Source organism: Dasypus novemcinctus, chromosome 31 (genome assembly GCF_030445035.2).
Source record: "Dasypus novemcinctus isolate mDasNov1 chromosome 31, mDasNov1.1.hap2, whole genome shotgun sequence".
In the NCBI taxonomy this organism is placed as follows: domain Eukaryota; kingdom Metazoa; phylum Chordata; class Mammalia; order Cingulata; family Dasypodidae; genus Dasypus; species Dasypus novemcinctus.
In genome coordinates this window covers 32,668,620-32,688,539 of record NC_080703.1, presented here as the reverse complement: position 1 = coordinate 32,688,539, position 19,920 = coordinate 32,668,620, and the positions used below count along the sequence as shown (strand labels likewise).

General features: G+C 41.1%; 1 protein-coding gene across 1 annotated transcript in view; it reads left to right on the top strand.

The window, feature by feature from the left end:
• The first annotated feature begins 5,122 nt into the window (after nucleotides 1–5,122).
• Nucleotides 5,123–19,920, top strand: part of RARB (retinoic acid receptor beta) — a 444,337-nt gene continuing 429,539 nt past the window's right edge. The window contains exon 1 of the mRNA XM_058290877.2: nucleotides 5,123–5,412. Within this exon, the coding sequence (XP_058146860.1) occupies nucleotides 5,235–5,412 (178 nt within the window). The 5' untranslated portion in view covers nucleotides 5,123–5,234. The remainder of the gene's footprint in view (nucleotides 5,413–19,920) is intronic.

Here is a 19,920-nt window from a genome sequence, read left to right as displayed (position 1 = left end):
GGCTCCCTTGCCCCAAGGCAGATCCTTTTCTAACCAGAGTCCTCTAAGTCAGTCTTCAAGAAAGTACGCATCAAGTCATCAATGCATTAAAAGGCATGTCTAATTTCCAACATGCCTGCAGTGCATGGCTAAGGCAGTTCAAATCCCATCTTTATTTAATTTATTTATTTGCAGAAGGTTTTTGGCAGAGTCCCACAGCATGTCCATGATGGCAGGTCAAATCTCACTTTTTTGTTTGATTCCAGATTGGAGCCATTACCTTCAATCTTTGCCACTTGGGGATAACAATTTAGACACTGATTGAATTAGCCTTTTCTCACATGGGGTCTTGAATGAACTCTTTCTTTGTAGTTAATCTTTAACTCCCTTTTCAGGGAAGGCATTTAGAGCTAGAAAGGATAAGGTTTTCCAAAATTAATTGACCATGCATCACTTTTTAAAACTCAATGAACTTCCAGTGAAATATAATGAACTAATGACATATGTTTTTCCCTTTTACCTCCCTGATCTTCAGTTTAAAAAAATAATTTCACACACACAAAGGATCAGAAATCAGAAGAATATTGGTCTTCTCCAAAGCAATATAGAAAATTTGAAAAATGGTGCAACGTTTACAATTCTCAGAAAAAAAAAAATTCTCGAGCCACAATTTTATACCTAGCCACACTATCAAAGGTGGGGGTAGCATAAAAATATTTTAATAGATGCAAAGTTACAAAACCTTTTCTTCCCATGTAACATTTCTCAGAAAGCTACTAGGGAAAAGGACAAAAACAAAACAAACCTATATCACTATATCAAGTAAGAAAAAGACATGACATTCGCAAAAGAGTGTTCCAAAAAGAGAGAGGCGATAATAATAAACCCTAGTTTAACATCTATGCAAGAAGCAAGGAAAGCAGTCAACCAGCCCTGGAGCAGGAGGGATATCTCCAAAAATTGCAGAACTCATATGATATGTCTGAACAAATAGACAAGAGTTCTACAACTCTGCAAGAGAGTTTGGGAAAGAATTACTCATAGATACAAAGAAAACTAATTTAGTTATGTAAACAAAGCCGTTAGGAACTCCAGGAGAAGAAAAAACAAAATCTTTACAAGAAAGAGCCATAATCATCCATTATATTGCTCAGCTGTAACAATATTTATCTAGTCATAGTAATGTAAACATTGATTTCCATTTTTAAAATTGTGGTGAGGTTATGTGAGTATTAAGGGAACAGGGATAATTTTGATTATGTGGGCAGTAGCCTAAGGGAGCTAAATAAGATTGATATTCAAAACCAATAAATACTATAAAATGATGAAAACATAGTTTTAAAGTTCTATCTAGAAATAAAGATATAAGTAAGAGCAGGAAAAAAAAAAGAGTTAAAATAGTTTTAATGAACTCCCTCCAGGTAGTGGAGTTTAAGATTGAGGAGGGGTGGAGCCAGGAATTGCTGTTTTTCTTTATCAACATAAAGCAGGTGTCAGCCAGCTCTGTGGCCAAATTTGGCAGCCTGCATCTACTGCATGTTTTTACAAATCACTCTTTTATTGGAGTATGGCCACACCTGTTCCTCTATATATTGTCTGTGACTGCTTTTGAACCATGAGTAGTTGCTACAGAAACTGTGTGGCTCGCCATCAAAAACGTTTAGTTGTGGGCACTGTACAGGAAACGCTTGCCAACTTTACAGAAAAAGCTTGGGTCTAGCTCAGTTGTTGCCAAGCATTAGTACACAGCAGAGTCACCTGGAAGTCCTGTTAGCGTCTGCTGATTCAGTAGGTCTGTAATGGGGCCTGAGATTAGCTTTTCTAACAAGTGTTCAAGTGATGTTAAGGCTGCTAGCCTGGGGACCCCACTTTGAGAACCACTGGTGTCGAGGAACTGTTTGCCCTTAAAAATTATGCATATTATGCTTCTAAAATGCATTTTTTCAATGTTCAGAAGTATAACCCTAGGAGTGTACTTGCAAATTTGGGCTGCGAAAAAAGTACCGGAATAATTTTGGAGAATTAAATGTGACAAATGAGTAAAATTTAATTTTCGAAGTTATAACAGAAAAGAGAGGAATAACAAATGTACTGCTAATAAATGATTAATAAACTATCATGGATGTCATGACTGTTGAGAACTCAGCCCCTCGATGGGCCTAGGTCATCCCTGGAGCTAGTGAAGAGATTAATGGTGCTATCTTCTGTGGTTCTCCCCTGTGACAGCTTATTTATCAAAGGACGACTAATGCATAATGTCATCAGCCATGCATATGGCAATTTTATTCTTCTAAAACATTTTCAACATTTCTTCTTTGTCAAGGAACATTTAGTATCTTCTCATGAAGCCCTAGTTTTCTGGACAACAGCTTGGGAAACTTGAGTTAAAACCTGCTCCTCTTCACTCGCCCCCTTTTACAGACGATGCAACTGATACCCACAGGCTCTCATGGGTAGAAAATTGTACAGCCAAGACCTCCTGACCCACTCCCCACTTCCTTCTCCTCTGTCCACCCCAGCTCCTGCTTTCTTTGCCTCCAGTGGGGAAAGAAAGAACCCAAAGGAACCCAAACTCAAATTAGGCATGGAAAAAAAAAAAACAGTACTGCTATTACCAGCGATCATATTTTTTTCTAAAATCCTGAAACAAAGGAAATTCTCTGCTTCCAGGAATAGCCTTAATCAGTCACATATGTGAACATAGACCCAGGGGCTGTTCAGACAGTTTTCCACCCTCACAACAGGATTTTCCCAACACATTGATTTTTTTTTCTTTTGACTATTATCCGTGTAAGTGGTTTGTTGTTATTGTTGTTGTTGTTTTAAAGATCCCAGGCATGATTTCAACCTGGCAGGCAGGATGCCGAAAAATCTGCAGTGTCTGAAAGCAAAGAGGAATGAAAGATTATTGAGGGTAGAAATGGTCCCTGGTTGGTAAAAGCAAACAAACAGCTTTAAAAATCCAAGAATTGTGCCCTGCGGGGGTGGGTTTGCTAAACTGTGAACTCCTCCAGTTAATGAGGTCGTTTGTCTAATGGAGATAGAAAGGACCATTTATAACAACGCTGGGCTTTGTGTGTGATTTAAAAAAATCAAATTGAATGGAAATGTAGCCAATACTAAATGGCATTGTTTATTTTCTAATTAATTTGCTACAGGCTACAGGAATAAAATTATTAAATACATTAGATGGGGTGTGATTTTAAGAAGAAAGCACCGAAAGCATTTGCCTCTGTGATAAAAGGGATGCACAGATCCATTTTCTGTCTTTTTCCCGTGGGTTTTGGGAGTTTGCGTGTTACGTAAAACAAGCTAGGAATGTAGCCTCCTTTGTGAAGTTCACTGGAGCTCTAGGGAAGCTGGGACCATATGGCCTCACTGTTGACGATGTTCATTTTTAATATTAATAGACCAGGGATGCTGGGGGATGTCACCTGAGGGAGGACAGACGCTCATATCTTGACCACTCATGGGGCTTTCCGGTGTCCGGTACAACAAGGACATCGCAGGCACTCAATATGCAAGTGGAGGGAAGAGAGCAAGAGCGCTGGAACGGGTGAAACGGGGGTTCAGATCTGGCTTAGTCACAGATGAGGGCAGTCAGTTAAATTCACTGTCATGGGAAGCAGATTTGGCTCAACAGATAGAGTGTCCGCCTACCACGTGGGAGGTCCAGGGTTCAAACCCAGGGCCTCCTGACCCGTGTGATGAGCTGGGCCATGCACAGTGCTAATGCACGCAAGGAGTGCTGTGCCATGCAGGGGTGTCCCCTGCGTAGGGGAGCCCCATGTGCAAGGCGTGCACCCCGTAAGGAGAGCCGCCCCTCGTGAAAAAAGTGCAGCCTGCCCAGGAATGGCGCCGCACACACGGAGAGCTGATGCAGCAAGATGATGCAACAAAAAGAAACACAGATTCCCGGTGCTGCTGACAAGAATAAATTCACTGTCATGTAAACTCCTCTGTAAAATAAAGATAATAACTACCCCACAGGACTTTTCCGAGGCTGAAGAACCTGTCAACGTGGTAAACAATAAATGCAAGTCATTATTGATTACAGCATCATGGGGTTTCTAACAACCCAACTGGCTCATTTCACAAACTGAGAAATCAATAGGCCTTATTGGGTTTTTGTTCTCAAATTTGCCTGGATCCCACCTTTTCTTTTTCACTGCCGTGACGTAAGTTTTGGTCCGAATATTCTTCCCTGATACTATGATATGGTGTTATGAGAAAAGTGTATAGTATGGCGATGAGGAATTCATATAAAATATTTTACTGACCTTTGATAGCTGGGTCTCTGACTTCCCTTTCACTAAGTTAGTTTTCTCCTACAGTTGTATTTATTTGCTGGGTGTGTCATTCCAAATAGCTGCATTAAAATAAAAAATTGTTCATATAAAACATGTGAAATCTTGGAAGCACAACAATGAGGGAAGCATCTAACAACTGATTTCTCAAAGGAAAGCAAGAAGCAATTTTTCATTATCATTCATTCATTCAGCAAATATTTATTTAGCATCCGTCCCCTTTCAGGTACTCTTAATAGGAATTCGAAACACAGTTGTTAACAAAATGGAAAAATTCTGCCACCGTGGTGATTACCTTCTAATGGGAGAGACAGACAAAAACAAACACTCCCATGAATAATGTGTCCAGTGGTTTAAGTGCCACGGAGCAAAAATTAAGCAAGTGAGGAGCAAAGAGAATGGCCATGGGAATAGGGGGTTTTGCTATTTAATATAGGATGGTCAGGGCAATTTTGAAATGATGTAGAAGTTTTATTCGATATTAGAATTGTGAGCATTTAAGAAAACTGAGATTCTTCATGAGGTCGGGAGCTACAGAGGGAAAAACTAGAAATTAGTAGACCTGGATTAAATATTAGAGAGTTTTTACATAACAACTTGATAAAATGGAAAATATTTTTGACATGTGAGATTTATAGATACCTTTTTTTTTTCCTTACAGGATTAGCCTCTCTGGACTTTGATGGTGATGGCATCTACCCAGCCTTAAACTGAGAAGCTAAATGAAAAGGTCATCCTTCCTAGAATCAGCAAATCAGATGAGCAAAATGGGAGGTGGAGAAACCAGGCTGGGAAGGAGCCAGACCGCCTGTTGAACAATCTTGCTTCTGGCCCAGAAGGCAGCTCCACCTCAACCAGTACCCTGCATTTCCCACCCCTGCTTGGGAAGCAAAGCCTGGAGTGATGTGCACCTGCCCCAGAACCCTTTCCCTCTGTGACGCCTGAAGCATGACCAGCAGTGGCCACGCGTGTCCCGTGCCTGCAGTGAGCGGACACATGACTCATTACCCAGCCGCGCCCTACCCTTTACTCTTCCCACCCGTCATCGGAGGACTGTCCCTGCCTCCCCTCCATGGCCTTCACGGCCACCCTCCGCCGAGCGGGTGCAGCACCCCATCGCCCGCAAGTAAGTGCCCCTGAATTGGTTCTTTTTCTCTTGGTTGATGGGCTTTGATGGACCTGAGAAAACAAGATGGTGCCCAGGGTGAGTTCGCAATTGGTTGGGCAACTGGATTCTTTTGGTCTAGAAACTTACCTTTAGCTCTGGGGGCAGAAGTACGGTTCAAAACCAGGTAAATAGTGAATTTTAGAACGTGGACCATTCCAAGCCCCTCTGGCACTTTGTTTCATAAAATGCAAATACAAAAGGAGAGCAGCAGATGTGGCCAACATGCCTCAAGGAATTAACCACTTGGAAAATAATAGGAATAATGGATTAGGAGACACCACCATAAAAATCATTAATGATAATCCTGGAGTTAAAATCCATTTTCCCTGTGGGGTCTTCTTTAGATGTTTTACTCATTTCCTCTGAAAAGAAGCTATCTGTAATTGTTATCAACCTCCCAGAATTCTTTGCTACCAATTCATGTTACATATGTGCTTTTTTTTTAATGGTTTTGACCACTTCTGACTTTGTGCTAAGCTGCTGCTTTCTCAGAGCATCTCTAAAATGTTATAAAATAAAATAAGACAGTGTTACTAGTCCTTCAAGAGTGATATGACTTGCTCATTGAAAGCACCCAAATCATGTGATAGAAGTTCTTCTTGATTAAGGATAGCCTATGGTAACCAGTGAGCAATTCCATCTTTTAGAAACAGTTTCCCTGATTTGGCATCTGGAGGTAAAAAAGCAAATTGATTCAACTGCGCCACATCAGGCTTTCACAGCGTTTCCTCCAAGGTCTGCCTGGCTCATGGCTCAAAAGAAGCTCTTTAGAGCTCTTCCTGGTCATTCTTTCATATTCTCTTCTTTAAGGAGTTCTCCAAATATTTGCTTGGTGCTTAGTTTTTCTTTTGAAGTACTACCTTAATTTTTTTGTATTGCAGTCTTTGTGCTGTAACTTCTCCCTCTTACCATATCCTTAGTTCACTGGGAGCAGGGAATTTGCTCCAACTAACCAGAATCTCTCAGTCCCTGGGCCAGGGCCTTAAAATTCGCTGGGGAAGGAATGGGGAGGGAGGGACAGGCAGGCAGACTTTCACTGCAGGGATGCTGGTTACAATCACAATATTATCGTTACCTGACAAATAGTGGCTTGTTTTTCTTCTTGGAATGGCCTGATGATAACTTTTCCCCCTTTGTGTTTTGGATTTCTGGCCAGAGTATATAGCCAATGAAGTACTCTGGAATTGCTGGTAACATTCTCCCATGCTCCTGAAGTTCAAGTGGAAAGCAGATGCAGCAGGAATGGTTTCTGGCTTATCAGGAAAAGGAAGGGGCGCCTGTGTCTTGAATTATCTTGCCGATTCAAACCAGGTCCCCCAGATGTGCAAATGGTACAATGAAATTACCTTCATCCAGTTCATACGGAGGGTCTAGTTAGATGATTGCTAAAGCCATTACAATACTGAGAGGCTCTGTGCCAAGTTCTATTGCTCAGATGTCCTGGTGGAAAGCACATTCCAACAGGTTCCATTCCTATCATCTGCAGCATACTTTTTAGATGTAGCCAGCAAGTCAAGTCATGACTAGGATTCCAATCCTGGGTGATTTTGTAGATTGCAAACTCTTAGAAAACCTGCATCCCGTGGGTGCCCACAAGCAAGTGCCATCATGTTTGTGCTTTAAAGAATAATTGAAGGATTCCTTGGCTATTGATTTTAAGAAAAATGCAGAATATATTAAATGGAGAAGTGGGTGTAATCTTTATGCCAGATCAGCATCCTCGAACAAGCTCTCAGTATACAAATCCTTCACCTAGCTGCTTGCAGATATTTTTAGGTCTAAGAATGCTATAGAGCAGGTGCTGGCAAACTATCACCCATGGGCCAAATCTAGCCCACCACCTCTTTTGTAAATAAAATTTTATTGGAACACAGCTGCACGCATTTGCATGCATAATATTTATGACTTCTTCCATGCTACAATGATTGAGTAGAGTAGTTGTGATAGAGAGCCCACAAATCCTAAAGTATTTGCTATCTGGCCCTTTACAGAGAAAAGGTTGCTGAACCCCATGATGGAAGTAAGAGAACCGGGATAAGAGTCAAGTCATCCTGAATCTAATCCAGGCTCTGTCTCTAACCTATTATATTAGCTCTTCTAATTCCTTCCCCCAATCCAAGTCTCAGTGGCTCAGCATGTACCCTCAATGAGCTGGACTACATCACATCTAAGGGTCCTTTTGCTTCTGAAATACAAAGCTGCTCTTTTCATGTCCCAGTTACTAATAAAGCACAAGATGCAGTCACTGCTCGGTTGAACCATATGCAATTGTTTTTCAGTATAAAAATTGGTCAAATGGCCATTTCATATACTTTTCAAAAAGAGGAGTAAAGACCTGATTGCAGCTCTTTTTGGAGGGTCTTGGGGGAAGGGATGCTGAGTAGTTGGACACTGAAAGTTTGCTGGAAAAGAAGCAGGAAATGGGCTAGGTACAGAAAGTTCAGGCTGGAAGTGTCAAAAATGGCTTATTCATACTCTCACTAATCACGTGTTTTATTGTTTCTTGTGATGCATATGAAAACTGCTCAGATGAAAATCATTAAAGGAAGTCCCTGCTAATATATGCTCTTTAGTTGGCCTTTGGAGAGGGAGTTGTCTTTGTAGAGCCTGTGGTTAAACCTTAAAGGAAAGACCTGGTCTTAAAAGTTACACACAGTTTGTCTCTTGGCTAAAAGTAACTTTAAAATTCTATTCATGTTTTGAGATTAGCTAGGAAGGGGCTTGGATTCTGCTTAGCACCAATAACTTGCAGAGCATATGCTTGGTTGGCAAAACCTGCTAAGCTGGAGTAAAAACGGGACCCATGTATTGGGAAATGACTCCATAAAAAGGTTGATGTAATTGAACTATGGGATTTGTTCCTGTTTCTTTCACAATCTGCACATCTAGATTCTCCAGCTCAGCCAGAAAGGATAAATTCCCCTGCCTCTGAAACCCGATTCTGTCAGCACTATGTAATTGTAAAGGTTTAAGACCCTCCTACCTCATCAGTTAATGGAGCAACTTTCAGAGCAGCTACTGAAGTTACCCCAACTCCTACCTCTTCCCTCCATTAACTTCCGAATCTCTAGTCCTTCTACTTTCCCGATAAAAACCTGAACTCTGTATAAATTTGCCCTGGGGTATGCCTGTCATACACATGTCCCCATTCCCACCTCCAAATATGTCTTTGACCCTGTATCTCACTTGCAGGGGACCTTACAAAAGTCACTTAACCTTTCTGAATCTCAGTTTCAAATCTTTTTATGGATGAAGGTGAGATATGAATTAGAAATAAAACTTATACTATAAAGGCATGTATTGGGATCATCTCCAAGGCCTTTTCAACTCTAACAAGGAATGATTCTGTAGAGTATAACTCAGATTTTTCCAACTGGTCTCCAAACCATCTGCAGTCAATCAGTGAAATGAGACAGCTCTCCTTTCCTTGGTCTGTTCCAGTGGTGAACCCTGCTCTTCTCTAGCATGGGAACTTTGCTATGGGTATGACCTTTGTGATCATTCATGATTCAGAGTGAATGAAGTCTGCTCTCTAGAACCTTCTACCCTAAAGAAAAATATTTATCTGCAGGAGGGAAGTAAATTTGAAAACATCTTCTCTCTGAGCATGCCCTTGTCTTTGCACTCTGACTTAATTTTGGCAGCACAGAGTCTCTGTAAGCTCAGAAGACAGAAAACATATGAGGAAAAAAATGGGAGTTAAATAATAAGAAAAACTACCATACATTGAGCACCTGTAAGACAATCCAATGGGTTGTCATTTTTTTTAAAATCTCTTGAATACTCTTCTGACATCACTGCCAGGCCATTAGCACTGATCCCATTTTACAGATGAAGACCACGAGGCTTAGAGAAGGTGAAGAAGAGCTTACACAAGGTTATACAGCTAGTTGGTATTGAAGATAAATTCCAAACCCAGATCATGGAAACTCATGTCTTTCCCTATGTGTTGGACAAGGCCAGTCTAACTCCTCGGACAATCCCACAGTTTTACCATGGTTATCTCTTTCCCAAGATGCTTCGAAGAGTTCTCGGAAGTGATGGCCACTTAAAGTACCTCCCCCTCTTCAGTTTTACCAAATACTGTGGAATCAGCTAAAACTTTTTAGCAAACTGGGGAAGCATCTGTAGGTGCCTCTGCTCAGCTTTAGCCTCTCTGCAGAGAGCTCTTAACCTTCCAAGGGGAGGAGAGCCCAGTACTCCATGCCAGTGAACACTCAACATTTTATGTTCCAGGGCTCTTTGCGAAAGTTGGACAACTGTCCGTCTATCTCTCTTTATGTTCCATTCATGGCTGCTTGTTCCATTTTATTGCTGCACATGTGCTTTTTTTATAGGTTGTTGTAAGCTGGAAAATATTGTTAAGCATTTTGGCTTCAGAGCCTCTTTCTAAATGATTCCAGTTTAACATCTTAAAATGAGAGCTCTTTTCTCCTGCTACTTTAATGATCAGAAAGTATTCTAACATCAAAATCACAAAATAAGGTATTTGCTTTAAAAATCCCAACCGTCTGGATAGACAGACTGTGGAGCCTCAGAATTACCAATGGCAGGACATAAAATGACTCTTCCTTCTATTTCTTGTCTTAAACTAAGAGGAATCTTGTTAGCCAGAAAGTCGAAGCAGGGTGTGTGGCCAGACTGGGATGCTTTACTGTTTGTTAAGGACAGTTGTCCTTGAGGTGTGGATTCTGTTTTAAAAACACACAGATTGATCACAACTAAAGCGAACTCATTAGCGCCTTTTATCCATCACTTTTTTTGTTCTGCATTCTTGTCTTCTTTCTACTGTGAGTTTTATTTGTCCTTCAACTTACCCAGGGGCCTCACTGGACAGGGAGCCAATCTAATATTAAAATGTCTGGGGTCTAGTAGGTATTGCTGGTATTTAGTGAATGTCAGACATGAGAGTAGAATCCCTATCCATGTATCTTAACATTTTTAAGCCAAGTGAAGAGGGAAAAGAAAGTTAAAGAAGCTTCTTGGGAATTAGACTTTTAGAGCTGGTTATGCCTTTCATCTCGCTTTGGTTATTGGGTATTTCTAAGGCTTGCGGGGAGGGAGGGGGTGTTAAAGGCTTTACCTGAATGTTTGAAAAAATAAAACAGAGCTTACATTTTTGTCACGATGGAGCTATTTTAGTGATCTGGCTAAGACCGAGAGCCACATGTGTATTAGGTAATAGTCCATTCCTTAAAGATGGGCAGGTATTGATTACTTCAGTTTCTTACTTCCCCAAAGGGAGAGGGACTTTCCTGTCCTCTTGACTCTCTCTACAATTTCCCCAGATTCTAGCTGAGTATAACATGTCATCTTTAGGATCGTTTAATGAGGAGCTGGGCTCATTCTGCTCATTGAACTTGACTCCCAAAGGGATCAAGAATATGTGAACATGAATTAGAAACAAAAAGATTATTGTACAATTTCATCAAATTAACTATAATGCCCAAAGGAGAATCTGAACTCTGGAAGTGTGTTCCTGAATGGAAATAAGCTTTCAGTCCACAGAGACCATCATAAAAACAGCAGTGGATTTGCCTCCACGCTACTCTTGCCAAAGATTTTTCCTCGGGAGAGTGTGTTTGGAAGAATATACACAAAGTAAGACCAAGAATGGGTAAAAGAGAAATAGAGAGTGGTTATTTAGAGCTCATATTAGAATTCCTTTAGATTAAGGTATTCTGTTTTTTTAGATAAATTAAACAAAGACATTTAAAAAAGATCACTTTTGACCATGTGAAAATTGAACCTTGGAAAAATTAGAATTACCGTAAAAGCTCTGGGTTATCTGTGGTGATAAGAGAGACGAGCCCTCTTATGCTTTCCAAATTCTTGTCTTACTGGATGCATCATTCTATTTGTAGTGCCTCTACATTTCATATAGGTTATTTTGGTCCTCAGGATGAAAGAGCCATTCAAATGACCTTGAGTGACTGGAGGTTAGCATCCATACAGGAGGACTTGAGGGCAAGTGGGATTGTCGCCAGATGGCTTCTCTCGGAGTCATCTTCAGGATGTAGCTCGATGTTATCACAGAAACTCTCGTGATACATGCCCTGTCGTTATAGTGCTACAACTCCCTTTTGTGTCCTAGCTCCTTTTTTGTACTTCTGCTCCTGCTAGCAACTGGAGTAATTCTTGTTCATTTGGACTGGAGAGAAAGAGATTAATAATATCTAAGTGACCCTGTTATTTGAGCTCCAGGCCACCTCCAAGACCTTGGAGGCCACTGGCCACCCAATTGTCAGGTGGCTCGCTTGTAGTTTTCACTTTGCTATGAGAGTAAGTATTGAAAATAGTTACATTTACTGAGCTTGTTTTACTATCTCCACCGTCTGTGACTGGAAAAAGGAAATAAGAAAACTAAGACCCAGATAAACAACTTCCCTGAGGTCATTCAGACAGAAAGAGTGGGACAGGGTTTGAACTTCTCTTGCTCTGGCTCCAAAACCAGTCTTCTTTCCACAGCTCCTTGTTTGCTGTGTGGGCATTGAGGAGATGCAAGGATTTTTAAACCCTCCATCTGTCTTCAAAGATCTTGTGCTCCTGTTGGGAAGTCATAGACCCCTAAAATGGTTGATGTCTAAAACCCTGCTTGGTCTTTGCCCTCGAAGTTCTAGATTTTGTAAAGTTTGTGACGCCTTCTCTCATCCTGGCAGAATAAGAATGTCCTTCCCTGGGCACCCAGGGTGCCCTGTCCGTGCACGTAATATCCTTGGACTTACGATGCATAGCTATTCTCCCATCTCTAGGTTCCCTAGCTTTTCTTCCTCTGCTTGTGAGTTAGCATGATGCCTGGCACATAGTGGAAACACATTCAATGTTTGTGCAGTTACTGAATCAGTGGCTCTCAATGGTGGGAGGATTTGGGACATTTATGGGTGTACTTTGGGATGTCACAATGGTTAGCCACATTATATACACACTGAGGGGGCAGGGACCAGGGAGGCTGGATAGCATACATGTCCGAGAGTTACAAATAACCTAGAATTGCTTCATGTCCCTCATGAGTTTCCAGTGTCCCACCTGACGTGTGTAGATGGCCAAAAGAAAATTGTAATGAACTGAGCCCTAAAACGTAACTCCAGGGAAACAGACTTTGGCCCAGTGGTTAGGGCGTCCGTCTACCACATGGGAGGTCCGCGGTTCAAACCCCGGGCCTCCTTGACCCATGTGGAGCTGGCCCATGCACAGTGCTGATGCGCGCAAGGAGTGCCGTGCCACGCAAGGGTGTCCCCTGTGTGGGGAAGCCCCACGCGCAAGGAGTGCACCCATGAGGAGAGCCGCCCAGCGTGAAAAGAAAGAGCAGCCTGCCCAGGAATGGCGCCACCCACACTTCCCGTGCCACTGACGACAACAGAAGCGGACAAAGAAACAAGACGCAGCAAACAGACACAGAGAACAGACAACCAGGGGAGGGGGGGAATTAAATAAATAAATAAATCTTAAAAAAAAAAAAAACTTAACTCCATTTTACTTACAAATGTGAAATAGTGTTATGTGCTTTTTATATACCCTGAATTATTTGGTACTGCAATTACTGTGTAAATCAAGAGTAGGCTGATTTGTGTTTTGTTTGGAACGTTTCTAAGAGTTGTTCACCATTTCCAAAATTCACATCACCGGTGGCAGTGCTGTTCTTGATATTTGAGTCACCAGTACCATGCACTTTAATCAATTTGAATTTATAGCATTCACTGTCATTCTGCATGTATGGACAAGAATTTTGCCACTTCTTTATGCCTGAGCATTTATACATTGAAATAACTATTATCTTATTACTAGTTGCTTGCCTTTCATTCATTCTTGATTTTGCTGTCAGGGCATTATGTTAGCTTCTTTGAAATTTGGTTAAGTGAACTATCTTATCTATGACTGTCATTTTGGGATAGTCAGGCAGGTGTTACAAAATATGTTATTAAAAGAAATGTCAGGTGAAAACGTTGAGAATCATAGGAATGTGTGACTATATGAATGAAGGAGTGAAAGATTACAGTGCCAAATAAGTTGTCTAGAAGAATACTCTGTTTATGAGACAAAGAGAGTTTGCAGGTAGAGTGGACAGGAAAAGGTTTACAAAACCAAATCCACAATTTATGCCGGACATAGGGCTAGAAAAAGCCAGGCAGAAGACCAACGGAACGTAAGAAAGTTCTCTAGGATGGCCTGTGGAGCCAGGAAGCCACCAGCCATTTCTTGATGTGTCACCAGTGTCCCTAAAGTGTACAGGAGGAGACCAAAGTTATTGTCACTCATCAGTTCACTTGGCCAACATTGATTTAATGCCTGGGTGGTGGGTATTACATTGGGTACCTCCCAGTCTCCTTGAGGGTTTCCCACCAAATTGAGACTGGTTCTCACTTGTGTTTTGTGTCAGATTCTGCCTCCAATGAGATGTAACATCAGACTTTTTCAGAAAAAAAATAAGGAACTATAACTTACTGCCACCGAGGAAGGAAAACTTATGCAAAAACATAGGAATCTTTATCCCCCTGTGGAAATATCTAGTGATTAGTCTGGTTTCTTATAAACGTATCCTCACAATGACTTTTTTTTTTTTTCCCTACTTTATGGGACTCTTTTGGCTTGGATTAAGGAACTGCGTTGAGGCAACTTGTGTTTTCCTTCATAGTAAATATCTCTTGATTTTGGAAAGCTCATGGTCATGATTCACAGGGTTCACAAAGTTTTTTAAAAGAAGAAGAAAGAATTTCTTTCCATCCCTCCAGCTTTTTTTTTTTTTTTTTTGGCCTTATCCTTGGACAGTAAACCCACCTCCTTTCCTGACCCCCCACCTGTCCTCTTTAAAATCCATTTTACTCTTCAGTTCAAAGTCTCTGCGTCAAAACTCCGCAGGGTTACCCATCACTGTCACGTCGGAGATATGTGAGAGTCTCCAGAAGAATCATTCATAATTCAAATTCATATGTCAAGTTGTGGACACGGAGAGATTATTGCATGCCATGATCTTCTCATTAAAATCTTCAGTTTTTTATTATCTTGAACACCACTTTCTTGACCCCTCCGGCAGTCTCCTTTCAGGACATGTGAGCTATAAATTTCGATGACTTTGTCTTACCTTCTAATCCATGATTCTTGGTGGCTTCTACCTCTTTGAAAAGGCGAATTTGAATAGCATCCTACCTCCTCCCCAAGTGCCCCTCCTTCAATAAATTGGCTCTTTCTCCTTTATGTGTATAGCTGATTTTGTTATGTAACTATACCTTCTTGATGTCCTGGGATTTACATCTGCCCCCTGAGTTTCCACATCTAGGATTTTTAGTTCCTTATGACCAAAACCTCGTTAGGTTTTTTGAGTCCCACCTAGAATTATACCACATTTGAAATTTACTTAAGGATTCTGGACCAAACTAATCCCTTCCCTGGTTAACTTTTGCCCCTCCTGAAGTGGTACCTGGGGCCACTGTCTTTTATGTGAGAATATTAGTGAAGTCTTAATAAAAATGCAAACGCACATGTACAATTACTTTTTTGTTTTCAATTGGCAAAATCTCAAAAAGGCGACTGTTTGACCCCTTTTCAATGGGAGTATATATTGCTAATTTAGTGTTGAGATACCTTACCAAATGCCCACAAGCTTTGCAAGTGTTTAGACCAATAAAAGCCTTAGGGAATTTGGGGAGCAAGTAGAGGGGTCATCTATGGCACCGTGGACCTGATGACAGCAAAAGCTTATTTAGCACTTATTTCCTATACATGTGCTGCTGTGACAGGTGCTGTCCCAAGTTTTCTCTCTCATCTCTAGGAGCTTATAGTCTCACACAAAAGTACTAACTGGGAAATGTTCACCTAGTTGAACCAAAAATGGTTTAACCCAGATAATTGGGAGGGGGAAGGAGGGCGGGGTGGGGCACAGGGGCCAGGTGGTTGGAAATAGGCCAAGAGAGGTTGCTATTTCCAAACCAAACCTGTGTCTCTCTGGGTCCTTGAGCAAGTCTTTTTTTCTTTTAATCTCTTTGTACCTCAACTTCCTCACCTGTGAAGGAAGGAAAAGAATGTTACCCTCTGGGATGGTTAGGCTAATGTGTCAACTCTGCCAGATAATTGTGCCCAGGTGTTTGGTCAAGCAAGCAATGGGCTAACTGTAATACAAGGGCATTTATGGACTTTAGTCACCTGTGAGTTTACTGCATAGAGAGCTGGTTACATCTAGGTCAATCAGGGAGTTTGCCACCAGTAATGAGTGATGCTTTATCCAATCAGTTGAATGCCTTAAAAGGGGAAGTGATTTCAGCATTCAGGGAGAATTTCCCAGCTCATCTTTGGACAGCCAACATCTCCCAAAAATTCATCAAGGAACTTCACTGGACTTTCATTGGAGCTAGGAACCTGAATTTGTGCATCCCATGGTCATGGGAGAGAGTCTTATAAAATCACATACTATTGACAGATATCTCCTATTAATTCTGTTTCCCTAGAGAGCCCTACCTAATATACCCTCGAAGTGTTATTGCAAGATTTTCATTAATTGATCTTGTGAAGTACTTACAACAGTGCAGAACTGTCACACCATCAATTGTTCATTCTAGCAGTAGATTCCAAAATTCACAGGTCTTTCTACATGCACAAGTACTTTTCCATTTTTTAAAAAAGTCTAAGACATAGGGAAGTTTGTACGTCACAGAGTTTGTGCCCTGCCAAGATTTTGCTTTCAATTTCTAAATTCTGTAGGGGGTGATCTTGAATTTGGGTATTGGAAAGGATGCTTTTGCATAAATAACTGTAGTCTGCTGGATACTAACATATTTATGGCATAATGTTCACATTCACCAAATATGTAAGTGTATCTTTCACAGCTAAGCTTCCTAACAGAGTCAGAGAACCTAGCCAGAGGCTGAACCTCCCTCTTTTCCCAGGGCCTGTGGCATGTGCAGGCCACTTTGTCTTTACAACAGCCCCTAATCATGCTCCAATTAATTTCAGTAATGTTGGTATAATAATGTACATTTCTCAAATATGATGGTTTTCTTTCACGAATACCAAACTACTGTAATGTTAATTGCTGGTTGGTTATGAAGTTGGCCAACCCAAAAAAAAAAAAAAAAAAGATACCTAAAGACAAAAACAAATGCTGACATTTTACACAATTCAGTCTTTTTCATGATGACCCCATGGTTAAAAGTAAAGCTACCCTTAAGAATATTTAATAAATCTTTTCCCAAAATAGCCTGATACAATATAGGAAAAAAACTGAGATTTCTGTGAGTCCTGATGAAAATCTCACATGGATTGACCACCCAGGACTATGGACCCCTACCCTGGCCTCCTGCAGGCAACTTCACTCTTTGTCTTCTATTTCTTCTTGCACAAGGACTCCTGTTCCAGAACGCAAGCCAAATAAATCAAAGGACGCATGGACCAGTGTTATAGTATTATCTTGTCTACTTCCGAATCCCCAAATAGGCTTAAATCTATATTTTAGTGCAGAAGAGTAGAGTAGGAGAAGCAAAATATATATATATATATATATATATATATGACTATATATATGAGTTAAGCTGCAAATGTAAAATTTCTTTAGTACTTTCCAAGATTATTTGATTTCCTACTTTTAGAAAAGGAAATGGAGACGTATGTCTGATATTGGGCAAACAGAAAAGTGTTGTGAAGTAATGGAAAAAGGCCAAGGCTTGATGCCTGTAATCCCAGCACATCATTAGGAACATCTTCCTCTCCCTTAGCCTAGTTTATTTCACATGCAGAATGTGGGAAATAATAAACACTCTCTTGTCAGGAGATTTAAGCTGAGTACTCTATGAGAAGTATATAGTTTTTAGCCAAGAATTAACTTTTAGGGTATGAAAGTTCTAAGTTTCAAATCCATTGGTAGAAACATATTAGGAATTTGAATCTTCGCTTATGACAGAATAATCACCCTGTGGTGTGGTATCCTTGAGTGAAAAAACAGTGCCCCATTCACTGCAGTATTCTGATTTCTCAATTTCCTAACACAATTGCTGATGCTTAGTGGTCGATAAAGATTTGATGCTATATGTTGACCAGGATAAATATGCCTTAGGCTGTGGGTCAGCTTTAGGTCTCCTCCATGTATTTTTTTTAATGTATTTTTTATTTATTTCTAAAAGATACTTAGATTACATAAAATGTTACATAAAAAAATATAAAGGACTACCATATGTCCCACTCCCCACACCTCCCACTTTCCGCACATTAACAACTTCTTTCATTAGTGTGGCACATTCTAGGAGCGACTCAGGAAAGTGCTTATCTTCTGGAAACTGAGAAATGTACACTCTTGTGTACATTTATACAATATAAATTGCACAGGTGCATTTAAATCCCCTATTCATATTCCATTGATAAAAACAAGGTCTATGGGCAACAAGGTTATATACGCCACCTCTTTTACTGGGATGTACTGCAAAGTTACATGGTAAAGCTTGTAGATACATAATCCTACCAAAGGGTGGAATTGGAACATTGGAAGCAATACCCAAAATACCAGTCTTTTTTTTTTTAATTAAAATTACAAACTGGAAAATAAATATAGCTCCTTTGGCAAAGAATGGCAATGTCCGATTTTTGTCTTATGATAACCGTGGAAAACTTGGACCCTTCAAGGCTACGGGTAAAACATACTCTTACTGCTTGGCTGGTGATAGAGAAGGAACTACACCTAAATGAAACGAAAAGGAGCCATGATCTGAAAAAAGCTATAATAACTACAGAAACTAAACTTTCATGGGAAGCCTGAGGGCAACTGTCAGAAGGAAGACCTTGACTGAATTGATGCCCCTTGGGTGAGTGGTAGGGATGGAGAGCTCAACGTGGATATTCTGATTGAGCACAGACCAGTGAAGAAGGCTGAACTATCCTGGTTGATGGTAACTCCTGGCTTCCACCAGAAGTAAATGACAATGTTCTCTGGAAGAAAGCATCCCCATGTAGGTACATGACATCCCTACATTTTGAGAGGATGCCAATAGGCTCTCACAATCCAAGGGGACATGTCCAAGCATGAGAGGAAATGCACTCTAGGAGAGACATCAGAAACAACAGACACTTAATTTAGGCAACCAAGGACTGCAGAATCTGGTAGCATAGGATGCAGAGTATAGAAAATATGTTTCTTAACTGCATCAAGAAGTAAAATGAGGCTCTTCTGTGAACCCACAACTTCTTTAATGAAGAAGAATTTTAAAAACAATAAAGATGAGCAAGAGACAATCATATAAAATGAGGGAAACACAGAATAAGAAATATTAACCTCACCACCCTCAAAAATAAAGCTCTCAATCCCAAGGTAGGTTAGAGGAGTGGAGGGGAAACCCAGAAGTAGTGAGAAAAGTAGAAATCAGCAAGCGGAATGATACCCAAATAAATTGATAAACATGCTGTTTATGCAGGGTACATTAAAATATAAAGAGGGAAGTGGACTTGGCCCAGTGGTTAGGGCGTCCGTCTACCACATGGGGGATCCGCTGTTCAAACCCCGGGCCTCCTTGACCCGTGTGGAGCTGGCCCATGTGCAGTGCTGATGCGCGCAAGGAGTGCCCTGCCACGCAGGGGTGTCCCCGCGTAGGGGGTCTCCACGCACAGGGAGTGCACCCCATAAGGAGAGCCACCCAGCATGAAAGAAAGTGCAGCCTGCCCAGGAATGGCACCGCCCACACGGAGAGCTGACACAGCAAGATGACGCAACAAAAAGAAACACAGATCCCCGTGCCGCTAACAACAAAAGCAGACAAAGAAAACACAGCGAATAAACACAGAGAACAGACAACCGGGGTGGGGGCGTGGGGGGGAAGTGGAGAGAGAGAGAAATAAATAAATAAATAAATAAATTAAATAAATAAATAAATAAAGGGAAATGTCAAAAGTAAAATGATGGAAAATTAGGGCAGATGGCCCCTCTTTGGAAATGGTGTTTATGTGTGATGAATCTGGACTCAGATGGGATCTCCCTTCATAAGACTTTCATGCTAATGTGCTGGAGGTGCAGTTAATGTTGGGGTTTAAGATATATTTAGGGGATTTGAATCTCTGGACTGACAATGTGATAGCCAGATCCTGAGCCTCAACAGACTCCAGCACCTACAATTTGATTTATTGGACTTACCACACTCAGCTAAGATGGAGTTGAAGAAGGACAACCACCACACCATGGAGCCTAGAGTGATTACAACTGAAAATGGGAGGATTGCATCCAGCATCCAGGTGGAATCTGAGCCTCCTCTTGACATAGAGGTGCAATGGACACAACCAATCCAATGTCCACATAGAAGAGGTGGCATTGGATTGGGAAAAGTGGACATAATGGACAAAGGGTATGGGGAAAGGCAGGAAGAGATGAGAGGTGGAGGCGTCTTCGGGACATGGAGCTGCCCTGGATGGTGCTTCAGAGGTAATCACCGGACATTGTAAATCCTCACAGGGCCCACTTGATGGAATAGAGGAGAGTATGGGCCATGATGTGAACCAATG